At 31.3% G+C, this 17,176-nt stretch overlaps 3 protein-coding genes across 8 annotated transcripts; 1 reads left to right on the top strand and 2 right to left on the bottom strand.

The window, feature by feature from the left end:
- Positions 1-1,814: 1,814 nt before the first annotated feature.
- On the bottom strand, positions 1,815-6,519 carry LOC114174928 (alpha/beta-Hydrolases superfamily protein). 6 transcript variants are annotated; one of them, XM_028059695.2, is made up of 14 exons: positions 6,384-6,437; positions 6,244-6,302; positions 5,974-6,081; positions 5,816-5,889; positions 5,654-5,725; positions 5,527-5,558; positions 5,402-5,452; positions 4,754-4,804; positions 4,022-4,081; positions 3,840-3,922; positions 3,357-3,504; positions 3,084-3,134; positions 2,664-2,771; positions 1,815-2,227 (listed from the first exon to the last, which is right to left on the bottom strand). In XM_028059695.2, coding segments are annotated over exons 2-14 (987 nt in total). In that variant the 5' UTR covers positions 6,246-6,302; positions 6,384-6,437; the 3' UTR covers positions 1,815-2,080. The 6 variants fall into 6 exon arrangements, with proteins under 6 accessions (XP_027915496.1, XP_027915472.1, XP_027915465.1 ...); XM_028059671.2 differs by lacking the exon at positions 6,244-6,302 and having other exon boundaries at positions 5,527-5,555; positions 6,384-6,519; XM_028059664.2 differs by lacking the exon at positions 6,244-6,302 and having other exon boundaries at positions 6,384-6,519.
- A 6,149-nt stretch (positions 6,520-12,668) lies between these two features.
- LOC114165316 (putative HVA22-like protein g) lies at positions 12,669-15,215 on the top strand. The gene is made up of 7 exons (XM_028049967.2): positions 12,669-12,871; positions 13,023-13,086; positions 13,172-13,270; positions 13,801-13,857; positions 13,981-14,044; positions 14,397-14,612; positions 14,950-15,215. The coding sequence occupies exons 2-7, from the start codon at positions 13,055-13,057 to the stop codon at positions 15,064-15,066; spliced, it is 585 nt and encodes a 194-aa protein (XP_027905768.1). The 5' UTR covers positions 12,669-12,871; positions 13,023-13,054; the 3' UTR covers positions 15,067-15,215.
- LOC114165322 (uncharacterized) lies at positions 15,192-16,035 on the bottom strand. The gene has a single exon (XM_028049972.2). It carries the CDS (start codon positions 15,892-15,894, stop codon positions 15,412-15,414), a length of 483 nt encoding a protein of 160 aa, XP_027905773.1. The 5' UTR covers positions 15,895-16,035; the 3' UTR covers positions 15,192-15,411.
- Positions 16,036-17,176: the final 1,141 nt, after the last annotated feature.

A 17,176-nucleotide genomic window follows, 5' to 3' on the forward strand; every position in this document is an offset into this window, starting at 1 on the left:
GTATACGCCTTTGATTAGAAGTGTTCAGGTTGGACTCTGACGTATTTAATTTGGTTTTAAATTGACCTAAAAATTTAATAAGATTATTTCTTTGGATTCAAACTAAACATATAACATGGACTCGATAATACACAAGACAAGACCAGCTCAATCTAATTCATTGAATATCATATAAATTTTAATATTGTGTATAGTAAAATAATAAAACTAAATTTTAATTTATATTTTTAATATATATAAATATATTATCATGATAGATTGACTACTGTTAAGTGTAGAAGTATTATTGATGTAACACTTATTTGTCAACTTTGACAGTCCTTTTTTTCTTTTTGTTGTGATTTACAATTTTCAATGTGCAGTTTCAAACCGCAGTAGCTGGAGAGAGTAGAAAGCAGCTACCATTTCTCAAAGGTTTAAGTTTTTGAAATTTTATTGATCAATTAACCAAAGCAACGTAAACTACACTTGTCGTGAAGAACTGACAAAGAAATAAATACTAGTTACTTCTGAATCTAAACTCGATTCACCCTTTAAGACACTATACATTGTCACAATATTGTTGCCAATAGCATAGCATGCACAATCTGAAGAGAATCCTCTTTCAAAGAAAAGTCTTAAAAACCGCGTATTCACGGGGGGCAGTTACAAGCTTATTTAGACTAACGTTTCTGATAGACACTCGTGATTTTGGTCGTACTTTTCCTTTTTTTTTTTTTCCTTTGTGGTTCTCCACATTATGTTCGTCATTATTATAATATATAATAAAAATCATATTAAGTCATACTTTGTAAGTTTGGTTCTTAGGTGCTAAAATATTGATTGAAATTGAATTGGTTTCTAAACCTCACTTTAATTAAACAAAAAGTGTTCGTCCCATTATAGTTCTAAGCATAGAACATTACAAAATTCAATCCCTCACTTTAACAGGGATTGAGCACACGTTGAGTCTAAATTCAATCGTACCCCTAATGTGATGCATCCATTAATTCTCATATTCAACTCTTCTTTTTTCTTAGTTCACTCATTGTTGATAAATCAAAATGTACAATTTTCTTATTCTCTTTTCCACTTAAAACGTCTCAAATATATGTTGCTACGACGCGTTCCATCACATATATCGAAGAACAGAAAAGAAAAATGTTCATTGTCAGGCCAGCCCAAACCAAATAGTAAGAACTATAGTTTTATTGGTTTCATATTACTCTTAAAAGTGTCTTAATTCCTCTAATAAAAGAATAACTAAAACTATATCATTTCAATATAATAATAAATAACTATATCAGAAATACTTGTATAAATCGATATTTTTATTCAAATCAGATGTGATTAATATTAGCAGGTAAGCGCATTCGGGAAACGTAACGGGATGGTCGATGTTCGACGATATTCTTGGGAAATGATATAAACAGGTTCAACTACCTTCATCAACATATCCAATGGAAGAGCTTCAAGGTTAATTACCCCATTTAGTGTTAGTTTGGTAATGATGGCTTGGTTAGAGATTCATATATTTCTGGAAGTTGATGCTTGTCACCAATTTGGAATTTGGATTCTTTATTAAGTTCTTTTATAATGTTTCTCTACTGTACTTTCATAATACACTACACTGATTACCACTAATTTTAATATTTTAACATATATTAAAAAGATATTTAAAATACCAAACATAGTGTATTTTTAATGTTTAACAGATAACAGTATCAAAAAAACCACTAAAGAATTTGAACTCACCAATTTGACAAACGAAACGATAAAAAACTAAGGTTTTTCAGAAACGTGTACTAAATTTCTTGAAAAAAAGACCGGGAGGGTTCACAAATGCAGTTGGCAATTGTTCTTACTTCTGTTAACAGAGATGAGTGATACAGCGTCAGAGGATGCAGTTGGCGATAGTTTACTTTGTACAACTGGAGGACGGTGTTACTAAGTCATAAAATACTGATGAATGAAAGAAACTACGCTTTTTTTTAGCATGAACTATAAGCATTGTTTCAAATTTATTTGTGGTTCGGTCTTTTCTTCTGAGACTAACATAGAAAACTCACACAACACAAGCGAATAGCAAAAGAATCAGACCTCATTGGTTTGTACAAGCTGTCTGCTTCTTGATACAGTTTGCCACATGCTGAGCAACCCATAATGAACCGGCCTCAGTGCAACAGAAACCATGGGTGTGGTTTTCTCGTTCAATAGATACGCCAATCCCGGGAACCTGCTTTGAAATCTATAACCAGAAGAAACCATAACTTAAGCCAGAATAATCATTCAACATTTGATTTATCTGGAAAAAAAAAGATCAGCAATGAAAATTATAAAAATAAAACAAAGATAATATTCTATCTTGCTTTATTTTTTGTTTATGGAGAAATCTTCTGCAAATTTTGATACATGATCTTTCATTAAGATAAACGGAGGGAAATAAACTTGTTAGTAAAGTTTGGAAATCTATTTAATAATTACATTGCACCATTTTGGTACCATGAATGAGATCACATTAGTTAGGATAAAATCACAAGCATATAATCACCCTACACATGCTCTCCCGTGGAGACTAAATCTTTTTAAGATGCTTGAGGTACAAATCTTTGTCTCATACCTTTTAGACGATGAAAAAGCTTTCCAGATAATAAAAACAGTGATTAAAATAAATAAAAGCAAACCTCTTCAAGCAAATCAAGTGGGCCCCAGTGATCGTCGACACCAAATAAAAACGTCAACTGAGCCTTCCTTTCTCTCATAAATGTCCAATCTGGTGGTGCCTCTGAAAACTAGCAGGTTAAGCACACGGTTAGCAATGCAGTTTTGGATATTTTACCTTTTTGAGACACATGAAAATTGCCCTCTATTCCAGTCAATTTACCCGTTCATTTTTAAATTCTCAATTCAACTTATTTTATCATTGGATATTGTATCCTTGTGCAATTTTCTGTGGCATGCATGCCATCTTCCACATCAATGGAACAAGTCCCTGGTGCCATATATGTAAATGAAAAAATTGCTAAAGAGTAAAATAAAGCGAAACAGCTTTACTATAATTTAAAAAACTTGATAGGTATATTGTAGATAGGAAGCATTGCTACCTCTCTGAATTCTGTCATGGCCATATACAGGACATTCCGCATGGTATGGTACTGTGAATTATTAAGGTTGGAATTAATACCCAAAAAAAAAAAGTGTAGACCAATCCACAATAAAAAGCTGCAACTCAGTGTCAATTAAATGTAGAATATGTTGCATTGCCACTACTAATATAAATAAAGGGATCGATAAGAAGAATGACCAAAACAAAATGAACTAAATTACAAGTTTAATGTGACTTATCATTGAAGCCTTCTTTGAACAGAAAAGCTAACCTGTGACAAGTGGGAGCATGCAGCCTCAACTGCATTGACCGACCATGACTTCCCAAGGGATTTTCTGACCACAAACCTTAAAGCCTGGACAGGTAGCCATCCTAATGATGCTATCAGGTAACTAAGAGCAGCAGCTAGAACTTGGGATCTGAAACCCCATGTAACATCATTTAGTCATTTGGCATAAACTAATCTAACATTTTCAAAAGAAAATATGTAGAAGCAAATTTTCATGCTTAATATTTGCCAATAATAAATAGATAATTACCACCATTTAATTTATATCTGAAGTTTAGTTTCAGATCAAATGATTAAAATTCTTTCTATGCGTAAAGTGAATGCCGTGAGGTATGAAATAGAGTGTACCACATCAAAATTTGTGATATCTAAGCTCATAATGTCACTAAAAGTTCATGTCATCTGTAACAAAGAAGGTAATGTCAAGGTGTTTGACTTGGGGAAGGGGGTTGAGTTGAGACTTACTTTGCAATTTTTCCAATAAACAACTGTTTTGTCGATTGCAGGTTTAACGTCAAAAATGGATAAAGTCCAATACAATATTTCACCTACAGAGCCCAGGAGATAATGCAAGTAGACAGTTTACGAAAATCAGAAGTGATGGATGATGGGATGAAGATTAATTTAATATGCATCGTTCCTATCACCTTCTCTGGAGACTTCTTGAACATTTCAATAGATATGTATGAACCAATAGAGTGCCCAACCTGGAGAGAAATTTCTAATTAGCTACCAATTTTCATTTCAGAATGAACTTAAACTTTTCTATGTGTTTTGAAAACACAGATAACAATTATTTACAAATTACTTTAGCTAAGAACTATACTCAAGGTGATCCTTTTAAGGTCTTCCAAAATTTTCCCATTTTAGTGAATAAAAGGATGTTTGGCGTTGCATCCAACAAGTTTTGAACTCGGTAGTCACATATCACAACAAGAAATATATTCTGATATTAATTAGACTATAATATCATGGATGTCTACAGCAATATAACAAATTATTTCTACGCGCACATCAAAAACTCTATTACCCTTTCTCCACTTTAAGCTGTACATTAATGTCACTCCTTATATGTCGTGGTCAACAAAAATTATGTGTCTAAGATGTTAACACAGTTGCTCTGACATCTGTTGCATTGCAGCACAGGTATGGTGGCAGGCGAACACAAGATAACCATAGTATTGGCTCAAAATTTTAAAAATCACCATCATTAAAGCAGGAGAAAAGAATTTCATGTTGTATTATTACATGACTACCATTTTTCATATACAGATTTTTTGTCACTAGGCAGCATTTTGGTATTTTATTAGAACCAACAACTCTTCAAATCAACATGACTTCGGAAAGGAATAATGGACATGAGATATAGAAGAACCCACCAGTAATATAGGAATCTCAATATTTTGCAATTCCTGTCTGATGAAGTCAATCTACAAACACACAAGGAAAGTGAAGACTTTGACTACTATCACTAATTAGCACTGCTAAAATCAAATTATTTAAATCAAGAATGACGAATGTCAATCATAAAAGCATGGAAGGTTATAAAATGACAGAAAAGTGTAATGATCAAAAGAGAGGGAGTGGGAGGGAGGAATGCATATGGCATAAATATGACAAATTCTCAATATGCCAATACAAAAGCCAGCACATGACATAGTAGAAACAATTCCACGATGACAATTCGTCTTTCTTTTCAACAGTTGAGGACAGTACAATCTGAAATGAAAGTTTAAATATTCAATTCTACCAAAGCTTTCATACTATTCAACAATAGATTAGATAAATCTATAACATTTCATAGAATTTCTAAAAAAGAATGGAAAACTTCAAAAGGTATTCTGATTCACTAATTTAATCTATTTTTTTGTAGAAATGAAAGGGTCAAGGCAGGGTTGGACTTCCCGCTGTACAGCACACTAAGTCTAACCAATTTATAAGTTAACATTGAAATAAACCATTGATAAGTTTCTCTAACCAAAAACAGCCAACGATTACTAAGATAAAAATAGTAAGCCTTATATTACCTTGTGATCAATTTGTTCTTGTAAAGAAAACATGCGTCCATGTTCCAAGTCCTGGAAACAAAACTCTGTGTAAGAGACGTTCTAATGCCACGCAACCAAATCAATCGAAACAAAAATGTATGAACCTTTCTTGAGTGAGAAACATGGCCGATAGCTGCTAATTCACACAGAAACATTACTAGTGAGCCTAATGGTCATCAAATATCCAATAATAAGAAGCATGAAAGAAAGAGCTTCCATTATTTTACTTACCAGTCACAGACGCAGTTCCCTCCAGCAGCTCATATAGAAATTCCACAAAGTCTTTGTAGAATAAAACAACACCTGCAACAATCAAAAACACCAAAAGCCTCAAACAAATAAACAAACTTAACATGGAAACATAAGCACGCAAGTACACAATCAAGGCCACACCTGGGTTTCCAGGAACAAGCAGAACATGCAGTTTAGGAGCCTCAGCCCGAATCTCAAATACTTCAGAAATGTGACTAGACAAAAGGGCATATTAATGATGGAATGAATAAATAAATGAAATTGTATACAAATTCAAGGTTCGATATTCCAATACATACCCTGACACATTGCATAATCGAAAATTAGCACGTCTTATAGGTTTGGAAAGCAAGTTATCGTTCACAGTCATGCTGTAATTAACCAAACACTTGGCCCTAAACCTTGTCCTGGAAGAAAAAAATTTACAAATGAATTGGTTATAAAAAAAAAATGTATTAAATTAATTTAGGGAATCGTTATAGCCGAAAATCTTATAGTGTAAAATTGGGGATAAAATGATAAATGAAGTTTGCATATGCTATCCAAATGAAAATGTAACAGAAATTCACATCTGAGAGACAGCACTTGTGAGGTTGATGCAGTGCCAAATTTGTATATGCACTTAGAACTGTAGAGAGAAGAAATGAAAACAAACACTGCTATTGAAAAGCAAAGAAAAAAGGGTAATGGAAGAAGGAAGAGAAGGTACCTGGAGGAAGCGAGGGAAGGCAACAGCACGGAGTGTGCGAAAGATCGAGCAGTCCAACCACCTAGGCCAGCAAACATTTGCTTTTAATGACTTAGTTTAGTTACAACACACACAGTTAACAATTGGGTCCTGTTTTTTGGAAAAATTTTTTATTTATCCTTTTTTTTTTCCTCTTCTTATAAAATTTGAACACAAGTAGTGAAAATAATATAAATAAATGAAGAAAATATGACAATTTATAAATGGAATACAGGTTAAACGTTTAGTATAATTAAAAACTTCATGGTGTTCCATTTTGTTCCTCTATACAGAATTTTGTTATTGCTAATAAACATTAAATGAATGAATACTGAATACTGAACTTTTCTAGTTTTTTTTTTTTTTTTCATGATCACATGTATTTTCATATATGCATATTTAGACATACAGTGTTCGTGGTCTCGGTAATTCAATGCAACTATTACTCAAACATAAATCTTCAACCAAGAGTGAAAATGCAGTAAAGTAAATGAAAAACTATAAAATGTTGAAGGAAATTAATATTTTTCTGTCTTTGTGCATCTCATTTTCTTGCTTCCCACCCATTGGTCCCTGTATGCAAAATAATGCGCTTTTCTAAATCATTTAATATATATGCTGTAAATTATTAATCGTTTTTTAGTGTTATTAATTAGGAAAGACAATCGGGTAGTAACGAGAATCTTTGTTTCATTTATATATTTAGAGACAAAATTTATTTTCATTTTTATATTTAAAGATAATGAATATCAAATTATTGTCTCATTTATAGATAATGAGTATATATTTATATTTGTAGTTCTTTTTTACTGTTTCAATATAATTAATTAATTTTTATAAAATAAATTAATAAAAAATTATTGTAAGAAAACATAATATTATTAAATATCTAGTTTATCTAATATTAAAGAGAGAGTATTATTGTTTCTTGAATATCAAATATTTGGAAAGAAATTATAATGATGTATATTTTAAATTAAAATACCAAATAAATTTTCATGAAAGTCAAAATATTAATTAAATTTGTAAACATTAATATTATTTTGTTGATAAAATCTATAAATATTTCAAAAAAAATATAAAAGAAAAAATATTTAAATTTAAAAATAGTTTAAATGTATGCTTATTTCAATTTTTTAAATTCTAATGACATTTCTATCTTTTTGCACATTAATAAAATTACAATACACCACTTGATGAAATATGTTGGATGGTGATAAAAAATTATGACCATTATAATAAATTATTATATTATAATAAATAAAATTTATTTATACAATTATAGTAATAAAATTATACTATGATAATAAGGTAGAAAATCATAAATAATTATATCAAAAAATATCAAAACAACATTCTACATAAAAAAATAAACAACTAACAAAAATATTAAAAAAATATCAAATGAAAATAATTTGATAGACCGTTAAATAAAATCGCACATATATATATATATATAGTTAAGGGTGTGATAAAATGATAAAAAAAATTAAAAATCTAAAAAATTTTTTCAAATATCAACTTAGTTGAACTGTTGAAAAGTAATAAAAATTATTTTAGCAAAACAAACAAATTATTCAAATGAATCGAAACTATTAATAATAGAATCAAGAAGATAAGCTTTATATATTACCCAGAAAATGAAAAATTTATGTTAAATTGACATTGTTAAACATCCTCATATGAAAAAATATATATAATAAATAAAAATATTAAAAAGGAGAAGAAAAATTCAAGTATGAGAAATAAAAAATATTTAATTGACATACATCATTTGAAGATACTTACACAAAGATTTTGATAAGAGGAAAAAAATATCTTAGAGATGTGAATGAATGTCATGACAAACCAAAAGTAGAATGTATGTAGTGTAAAAAATAGAAAGTGTTATATATATATAAGGTTACCTGTTTGTATTTTAATAATTTAAATGAGAATGATGATATGATAGGTATGAGTATTATGACGATTATAAGGACAGAGACAGAACGAATAGGTACATTCTCATTTCATTTTCATATACAATGAAAAGGTCGAATATTGTCCATATTTATACATATATCTAGGAAATACAAGAATTCTTCGTCAAAACATAAACAGATTCGAACGGGACGAATTTGTTTGTCATCGTGTTCATGTGTCAAAAACATGTTTTAGATGATAAATCTATTTTATCTTTAGATCATCTACTCTGCATTTATATTAATATTAAGGCAGTTGGTTTTGTATTTAAATTGTTATAATCATATGTTAGTTTCTCATACGTTTTCTCAGCTAATTTTTATATAGCAGTGTAATGGGTAAGAATAATAAAATTTTGAAAGTGTAGTTAGTGCATTGAGCGTAGATAATAGCTTATGTGAGTATCGGTGATTATTAAATAAACTACTTTAAATATTAAAAAAAATATTTTTTATATTTTTTTTTGTCGATGACGAATTATTGAACAGAATATAATTAAGAAATTTTGGGTATAAATAGGTAAGATATTTTTTATGCATTAAAAATTTATATTTATATTTAGAATATTGTGTTAACTAAATAATGTACTCTAATTTAGTTGATTTAATTTTCTTTGATCAATATGGTTACTTCACACATGATTAAACATTGATAATTTTTATGTAGTTTAATATATTTTTAATGTATTTGAATAAATATCGGTATTTATATAGAATTTTGATACTTATTAATTTGGACAAATAATATTTTAATTTTTCTAATATAGTATATAATTAAATTTATTTATAATTGAATGTATTTTAGAGTGTTATCTTTATTGAGATGTAAAAATGTATAATAATATCTAACATAGTCTTATTTGAAATATAATTATAAGTTGACAAAAACATGTAACTTATAGTTTAAAAAAACAAAATTATTATCAAGCTTATTGGTCATAATATTTTTATAATATTTCTCGTACATAATATTATCAAGCTTATTGTTCACATCATTTTCACTTAATTTTTTATAGTTAATTGTTACACTATATTCATAGGTATAATAACATAAAATTTTAAACTACATGGTTTCATTTTCCATCAAACAATATTGAATGAAAATTATTGATTCATAGATTAGAGTTGCTTTGGACGTTTAAAATTGCTTAATTGGTATATTTCGTGTAAGGGTGGCATTCCATAAACCCAATGTCCAGTCAAAAGGATGAGTGCAATCCAAAGACAATATCAATTAAACTTCCACGTTATCCATTTTATTTTTTCACTTTCCTCACTCATAATTTATTATTTGAAAGCTGCCTGCAAGACTTGCAATCTACGACATTTACTTGTAAAAGAAACACTAATTCTTAGAAAGATAATTAATATTTTTAAAAAGATATATGTCAGAATATTAACAATTATAAATATAATTTTCTTTCAAGCTCCTTTACGTCAACAAAATGCATTCTAAGATACTTTAAGAAATTAAACTTAATGCAACAAATTAAAAGCAATTTAATTGGTGGACAATAATGGTTTAATATATACAAGTTACAACCATGATTGTTGTTGATTAATCTGAATTGTTTTAATTAAAAGCAGAAAATTTTCCATTTGTCACACTTTTATAATTATCCATTACATGAAATAGGCAATGACGTAAATACACAGAGTAATATATTATGAGTGTTTTGGTGGGATTGCGTTGAATTGGTCATATTCATAAATTCAGTATAGTTTGGAACCTACTATATTTTTAAAACCAAAAAAAAAAAAAAAAACTATTTCATCCCATTTGACAAACACTTACCTGCTCATAGAGTAATCTACAAAATTAAACTAGTTTAGCTTTAAAGAAGAAAATCATCAATGCAATACGAGATAAGTTTTCTGAATACAACAAGTTACAACATTAGTATAAAATAACAATAAAAAAGTAATCAAAACTTTTTTCAATTATTTTAATTAGTATATATATATATATATATATATATATATATATATATATATATATATATATATATATATATATATATATATATATATATATATATATATATATATTCTGCACCTAAAATTAGGTGTAATTAGGGATATCAACGGGGTAGGTAGTAGCTCCTCTGTACCCTACCCGCTGGATAAATATATGTGCCGTACCCGTACCCATATCCGTCGTGTATCCATTATGCGGGTACGCGCTTATTTTTTTCATATCCACGGGTATCCATGGGTACCCGCAAGTATTTGCAAAATTATTTAAAAAGTAAATATTTAATTATAAATTTAAATAAAATAAAATAAAATGCATCACTGTCATAAATTTTAAATAAAGTTCAAATAAACTCAAGTTGATACAAGTTCAAATAATCGTAAAAGTAAATATAAAATGACATTGAACACAATGAAAATTTTTTAATTAGTGTTTTGATCAACAAACTCACTATCTCATCCAATGGATTCCTGAAAAATAAACAAATAATAAACTTCAATTGCCACGTGCCAAATATTTTTATTTTAATTCCATCATTTGACAACAAGCATACCATAAAAGTCATTGTCTACATAAGGTTTGATGTATATGCACAATTTCAAATAAAGAAAAGAGAATAATGTCAAGGGATGTAAGTTTAGCGGGTACGGGTATCCACGGATACGGATACTATGATACTCGTATCCGCCCTGTTAACATACAGGTATAAAAAATACTTATATTCACGAATAACGAGTATCTATTTATAATATTCATTTTTTATCCATTGTGAATTTTATTCACGAAAAACTGCGGTTCCTGATTTTTTTTAGGTAATTCAATCTTTTTCTGAGATGGAGTTTCATCTCGCGTCATATCCAAATTATTCATTCTGCAGAAGGAGACATCTTTTTTCTGGTTTCTAGAATTATATGTCTGTGTTCTATTGTCTACAAGTGGGAGGGGAATACATTTTCACTAAATGGAAACTACACAGTTCAACGAATATTTTGGTCAACTTTGAATTTCAACTAACTACGGAGGCAATTTCTTGTTTTTGACACCCTAAGACTTTTAAACTATTAACCAAGTTCTTTATTTTTTTTGCATAAAATATATATTTTCAAAAAAAATTATACAATTAATTTTATCAACCTAGATGTTCCCTTAACAGAGCTATGTATAAGTCATAGGTATTTTATTTCGTACTTATTATGACCACAATCTAATAGAAGTTACCCATAAAACTTTCTGAATTCACGGTGAATATACTAATATAATATTAAAAAAATGGTTTATTAAAAAAATGCCATGATTGGTAATGCTCACAAGTTACTCAGACTTAATGAGTCAAATGAATAACTTTTCAAATTAATATTATTTTAATGAAGGTTATAAGTTATCATTAAATATTAAAAAAATATCTGTCACCATTAAATTAATCACAGACGAAAAGACTTTACCTTGCTTGTGCTGAAGAATATACATGACATGCATGGATGCGCGTATCGTATATTTAAAAGAAAATTTGAGAAAGTTAATTAATGCTTCAGCTGGTCAAATCACTCATTGAACTTTGATATTTATCACATTATTCCCTCATTTTTTCGTCATTTTAGTGATCCAGATAGGATAAAAGTATCAATGAAAAATAAATACTTAGCATAATATAACAGTTCAACGAATCTGTTGCATCTCAGCATTGGGAAGAGTCCCAATTGCATGGCGTGAGTGATGACAAGCATGTAAAGATAAGAACCAGTGAACAGTTTTGTTTTTTGAATACGATGTAGTTGGGTCAACAACCATCATTCATGGCATTACATTTTCTACAACTAAAGATTAACTAATCTATCTAATTTCCTCTTTTTGCTTCTGCCATATTAATTATACATCTACTCTATTTTTTGTACATAAACGACAAAGAATCATTTAGTCTTGATTGACCTAATCAACTACTAAGGTAGTGGTCACTTCCTAACAAACATCAACCGAGAAAACAAATGGTAACACAAATATACTTCAGTGACTTTGTTTGTTGACTTTTATTTAAAAGTCTAGAATAGCCTAATTGTGCATGAAAATTAATTTCATCTTACACTGCATTCGAAATTACGTGAAAGGACTTATATGGGTGCGTGCCTTAACTGCCAAACGGTGAATCAGTTTTACTTTTGATAGAATCCTCGTGAGTTTGCGTATGTGACAAGAAATCACGTTTAATATTTCTCTCTCCTATGATTATTTTAATTTATTTCTTTTTTCCACTTCTGCGATTGTTCCTTCTCATGACTGCGATCATCCCTATATATATTCTTTTTTTCGGAAGGCTTGTTCTCCAATTCAGTTTTTCATAAAGAAACAGGGTCTTTGTTCTAGAGGATTAAACCTTACGTTTTCCAAATTTTGTATAGTCTCAAGTCTGCACTGGTTCGTTTTCCTTAGCGATTAAGGGTACCCCAACCGGTCTGAAGCTTGAACTTTGGTTGTCTCTGACCTTGTCAAACGCGGGGACTCAACCCAGGCGCAGGTTTATTGGATTCTCCTAAAAACAGGTGAATGCTGGACAAAGGTTTCTTGTTTTGGTTTTTTTTTTAAGGGGAAAGAAAGACATTGTGTCACGCTACTGTAACTGCAACTGCGCCAAATCCCCAGCAAAGCTTTTTAACGGCTCATAATTTTGATGGGTTGTTTGTTTCGTTTCAGAGTTTGTGATTGTCGTAGAGTAAGGATCGGGAATGTTGGGGGATTTCATCACTCGATGTCTTATGTAAGTGTGGCCTTTTATGATTCTTTCATGTTCGAAGGTTTAATTAATATTCTGTTCGATGTTCTTATACCATCTTAAATTTCAGATTGCTTCTTGGGTACGCGTACCCTGGATTTGAATGCTACAAAACTGTGGAAAACAGCAGGGCCGGTAACGATGAACTTCGATTCTGGTGTCAATACTGGTACGAAAATCCATCTTCCATTTGGCTATATGGTTCTGAAATGTCCTATTTGGTTTTTGAGTGCTATAGTTTCAGTCATATGATTACAATTTTAATTATTCAAGATATGAAATGTGGGGGAAGAATGAGCATAGATCTTACTAAGGATTAAGAATTAAAATCTTAGTGGTTGAGTTTTGGTCAAGAAAGAGATCTTCTTTAGGAATATCCAAAGGAGGTCAATACCTTGAAGGGTGGAGTAAACAGAGAACCATGTGCACCTTTATGAACGTGAGTAATATTTTAAGCACAGAAGCAGTTGTATAGATAAGAATAGGATACTGGTGTCGGGTATGTGTAATCATCCCCCCAGAAGTTTAATGGGTCTCATTTTTCTTTCAAATGGAGTTGAGAATTATTACACATAAAGTGGATTTCAAAGGAAGAAAAATTAAAGTTAGCAATGGTAATAAATTGCTATGCAGAGCTTGCAATATCCGGTTATACGGTATTTCCTCTGAATAATTTATTTGTGCATCATATATCTGCAGGATCATTGTAGCACTTTTCACAGTAGTGGAGAATTTTGCAGATGTTGTTGTTGGATGGTGAGTGTTTGACATTTTAGCCATTTTTTGTGTAATGCTGAATTTGATTTGGACATTTTTGGTTTGTAAACGTGTGGCTGAATTAGACTTAAGCAAAAAAAATTAACGCTGAAAATTCTGTAGGTTTCCCTTATACGGAGAGTTGAAGCTTGCACTCTTCATCTACTTGTGGTATCCGAAAACTAAGGTAAGAATATAAAAGCGAGGAGGATGCCTCTTTGGTTCTTTTTAGCTTGCTTTTCTTTAGACTGTATTTTGTTTGTTGCTTTTAATTTGTGTTGTTTACTAAAGAAGGTTATTAGGATTTGCGTGCAAGTCTTGCTTTAAGAGTTTGTGGAAAGGTTATTAGAATTTGTGTGAGTGTTGCTTCAATAGTGTGGAAGAGTGAATTAGAAGAATATTTGAACAGTTTGGAATAGTGATGTTCTTATATTTCATTTTGTTTGTTTATAAGTAGCCAATTTGGAACTTTTTCTGCAGCAGAAGGGAAAAACATGTTTCGATTTCTAATTGGTTGGTAATGATATTGCTTAATGCAGGGAACCGGATATGTTTATAATGCAATTTTGCGTCCTTATGTGTCAAGCCATGAAAATGACATTGAGAAAAAGTTCCGAGAGTGGCGAGCTAGAGCCTGGGATTTAGCCATTTTTTACTGGCAAAACTGCACAGAGTTGGGGCAAGCTACAACTTTCCAGATTCTAGACTTCTTGGCTGGACAATCTAAAAAGTTTTCCAGCAAATCCTTCGCTAAGGTAAATTTCCCTTTTTCATAGTAACATTTCAACTTCAGAAATATAAATGCAAGTTGCATGCATCTAGAAAAGAAAAAGGAAAAATATAAATGAAACCATTCTTTTACTGTGAACTAAAAATAATTTATTTGAGTTCTAAATAATGTGTGGCATGGAGGAGAGAACCTGGAATGTCAGCAATAAATAATAGTAGGTGAAAAAAATGATGCATTGATATTGATTGCGGTCATCTTCAGAGAAGGAACGAACTTGTGATCTATTCCTATATTTACTTGAAATAAACTAAAGTGAATTTTACGTATAGATTGGGTTACTGAAGATAAATGTTACATTGCAGAAAAAAGACAAGATGGGTCCAACTCCGAGTGCCCCACCACTGTCTTCAATTCGAGACTCTCTCTTTGAAAACAATCATAGCAATTTCCCAGGCCGCAAGAACAAGAAAGGGGAATAAAGCGAAGCTCTCTACAGAACTATGTAACATTTTTTTGTACATACTTACGTCAACCCCATAACCACTCTCACTCTGCTTGTAACATAAAGAATGCTTTGCTTTTGTCCCATCTCTTTTGAAAACACTTTAATTCAAGATTCATTCTTTCATTCATTCGTATATAAGTTTGAGGTCACAACCATCGAAGGCAAACTCAAAGCTATGGAAATCCTATACAGTAATTCAAAAAATTAAAATAAAAAAATACGACTCCTATTCTTGAATTTCTTGAATCAAACACAAAGCAAAGGACTTGCAGTTGCACTAAATTCTAAATACCAATCATTCATATGATTCTGTCGGTTGTCAAGAGTAGCATCGTGTGCACACGTGGACCCTGATAGCGTGGAACATTCCACGGAAAAATCGGGAAACGGCGGGGACCAAGTGGTGGAAGATGAAGTCGAGGGAGGCGGCGGAGAGGCGGCGGAGGAAGTGGGGGGTGGAAGCGCCGCCGGGGGAGGCGGACATGGGCTGCAGGTAGGCCCAAGCAGCCTGCTTTACCAGGCGGTTGCGGATGGAAATTTCTTGGCCGGAGTACGCGGAGGCGGTGGGGGAGTTCACGGCGAAGTTGGGGGAAGGGAGCACGTCTCGGAGGGACGTGTAGGAGGCGGAGAAGGGGGATTTCAAGGACACAAGTTCCAAGCTCGTGGTGCGTTGCGGCGGCGTAGTGGCGGGGAGGGAGAGTTTGGTGACCGGTGATGCGGCGGCGATGGAGTTGTGGCGGCGGAGGGCTGAGGACTCTGTCGGAAGGTGGATGGTAGTGACGGCGGTGGTGGAGTCTGGCATGGTGGCAGTAAAGCAGAGCGTGTTGTATTGTGTTGAGTTGTGGTGGACTAGTAGCGAGAAACACGCGGTGGAAAAACCGGGAGCCTAGGACCAAACAGAAAGTGAGAGAAAAATAACAACACGCGATTCAATGTGCACCAAAAAATACTATTAAAATAAAACAAATTAGTTAGAAATGGTCCAACAATATTGCAATTATTGATTGCTTATGTTTTTCTTTTGGTTTGTCTTTATCTTTTCCCTAATTCAGATCATCTTTTCTTCTTCAACAACTTGGACCAATCCACTCTTCAGTGTCTATGAATCTTACTCATCCATTGTCTTTTTAATCTAATTTACTAGTTTTACTTTAATACTAGAACACACGGTTATCTTTTTCCATGTCATTATTTCTTCTCACCTTCCCTTCATTGCGCTTTTTTAGTAGAACTGGTTTTTGCAAATAGTAAACATCTTTTAAGATTAATGTATGAGCTAAAAATAAAATGATGAGGTCAAGAAAAAGGATATTGGGAATTCATAATTACTGGAAGAAATAATTAAATTGAGGTCATAAATTTCATATTAAACGCACAAGAATTCTACCAAACTTTCCAAATGGGATAAATAAATAAACCATGAACAGACTTTAAATGGTACATTTCAAAATAAAAACTTTAAAGTGTACCAATTAATAAACGCATAGTTATGTTACATTTAATATACTATTGTTATCATTTCAAGATTGGCAAAGGGACATATACTATATTCTCCCTATAGCAACATTAAGAAACAAAAGTAATAACTTGTTATAGTTTACAAGAGCACGTATTGTGTAGTAATATACTACTTTGCCTTAAAATGAAGAAAAACAAAAACGCAAAAACGCGTTATTTTTATAATTATGAATTTGTTATGAATTAATGGTCGTCCATTGATTTATACAATTACTCATATGATTGATAATCATATTATTCATTACTCTTTATGATGTAATATTTTGTATTTACTATTTGATTTTATATCCTTTCTGGGTTACCATATTGTACCTATAAATAGGACTCGTCCTATCAGTAATGAGACACACATAAAAACAGAAGTTGCTCCCTACTCTCTCATTCTCTATTCTTCCTCTCCTTTGTCTCTCTTATTACCTTTATTTTATAACACGTTATCAGCACGAGGGTTATCCAACTGAGCGTGAAGGCATATTTTTTTTTTTCTCCCTAAGAACAACGCTCTATATTCCTTAACCGAGGTTCTTTCTAATCTTTTTCTCATTCACAAACTTTATCTCATTTTC

The sequence above is a fragment of the Vigna unguiculata genome, chromosome 1 (assembly GCF_037176805.1).
Source record: "Vigna unguiculata cultivar grain cowpea cultivar isolate G323 ecotype 2 chromosome 1, ASM3717680v1, whole genome shotgun sequence".
Taxonomy (NCBI): domain Eukaryota; kingdom Viridiplantae; phylum Streptophyta; class Magnoliopsida; order Fabales; family Fabaceae; genus Vigna; species Vigna unguiculata.

Coding starts and splice junctions, on each gene's coding strand:
- LOC114174928 (XM_028059664.2), bottom strand. CDS start 6,460: ATGTTTGCTGGCCTAGGTGGTTGGACTGCTCGATCTTTCGCACACTCC. Junction 4,082..4,753: donor TTGAGATTCCTATATTACTG/GTGGGTTCTTCT, acceptor ATTTCTCTCCAG/GTTGGGCACTCTATTGGTTC. Junction 3,923..4,021: donor TCAAGAAGTCTCCAGAGAAG/GTGATAGGAACG, acceptor TGGGCTCTGTAG/GTGAAATATTGTATTGGACT.
- LOC114165316 (XM_028049967.2), top strand. CDS start 13,055: ATGTTGGGGGATTTCATCACTCGATGTCTTAT. Junction 13,271..13,800: donor CGATTCTGGTGTCAATACTG/GTACGAAAATCC, acceptor ATATATCTGCAG/GATCATTGTAGCACTTTTCA. Junction 14,613..14,949: donor CCAGCAAATCCTTCGCTAAG/GTAAATTTCCCT, acceptor GTTACATTGCAG/AAAAAAGACAAGATGGGTCC.
- LOC114165322 (XM_028049972.2), bottom strand. CDS start 15,894: ATGCCAGACTCCACCACCGCCGTCACTACCATCCACCTTCCGACAGAG.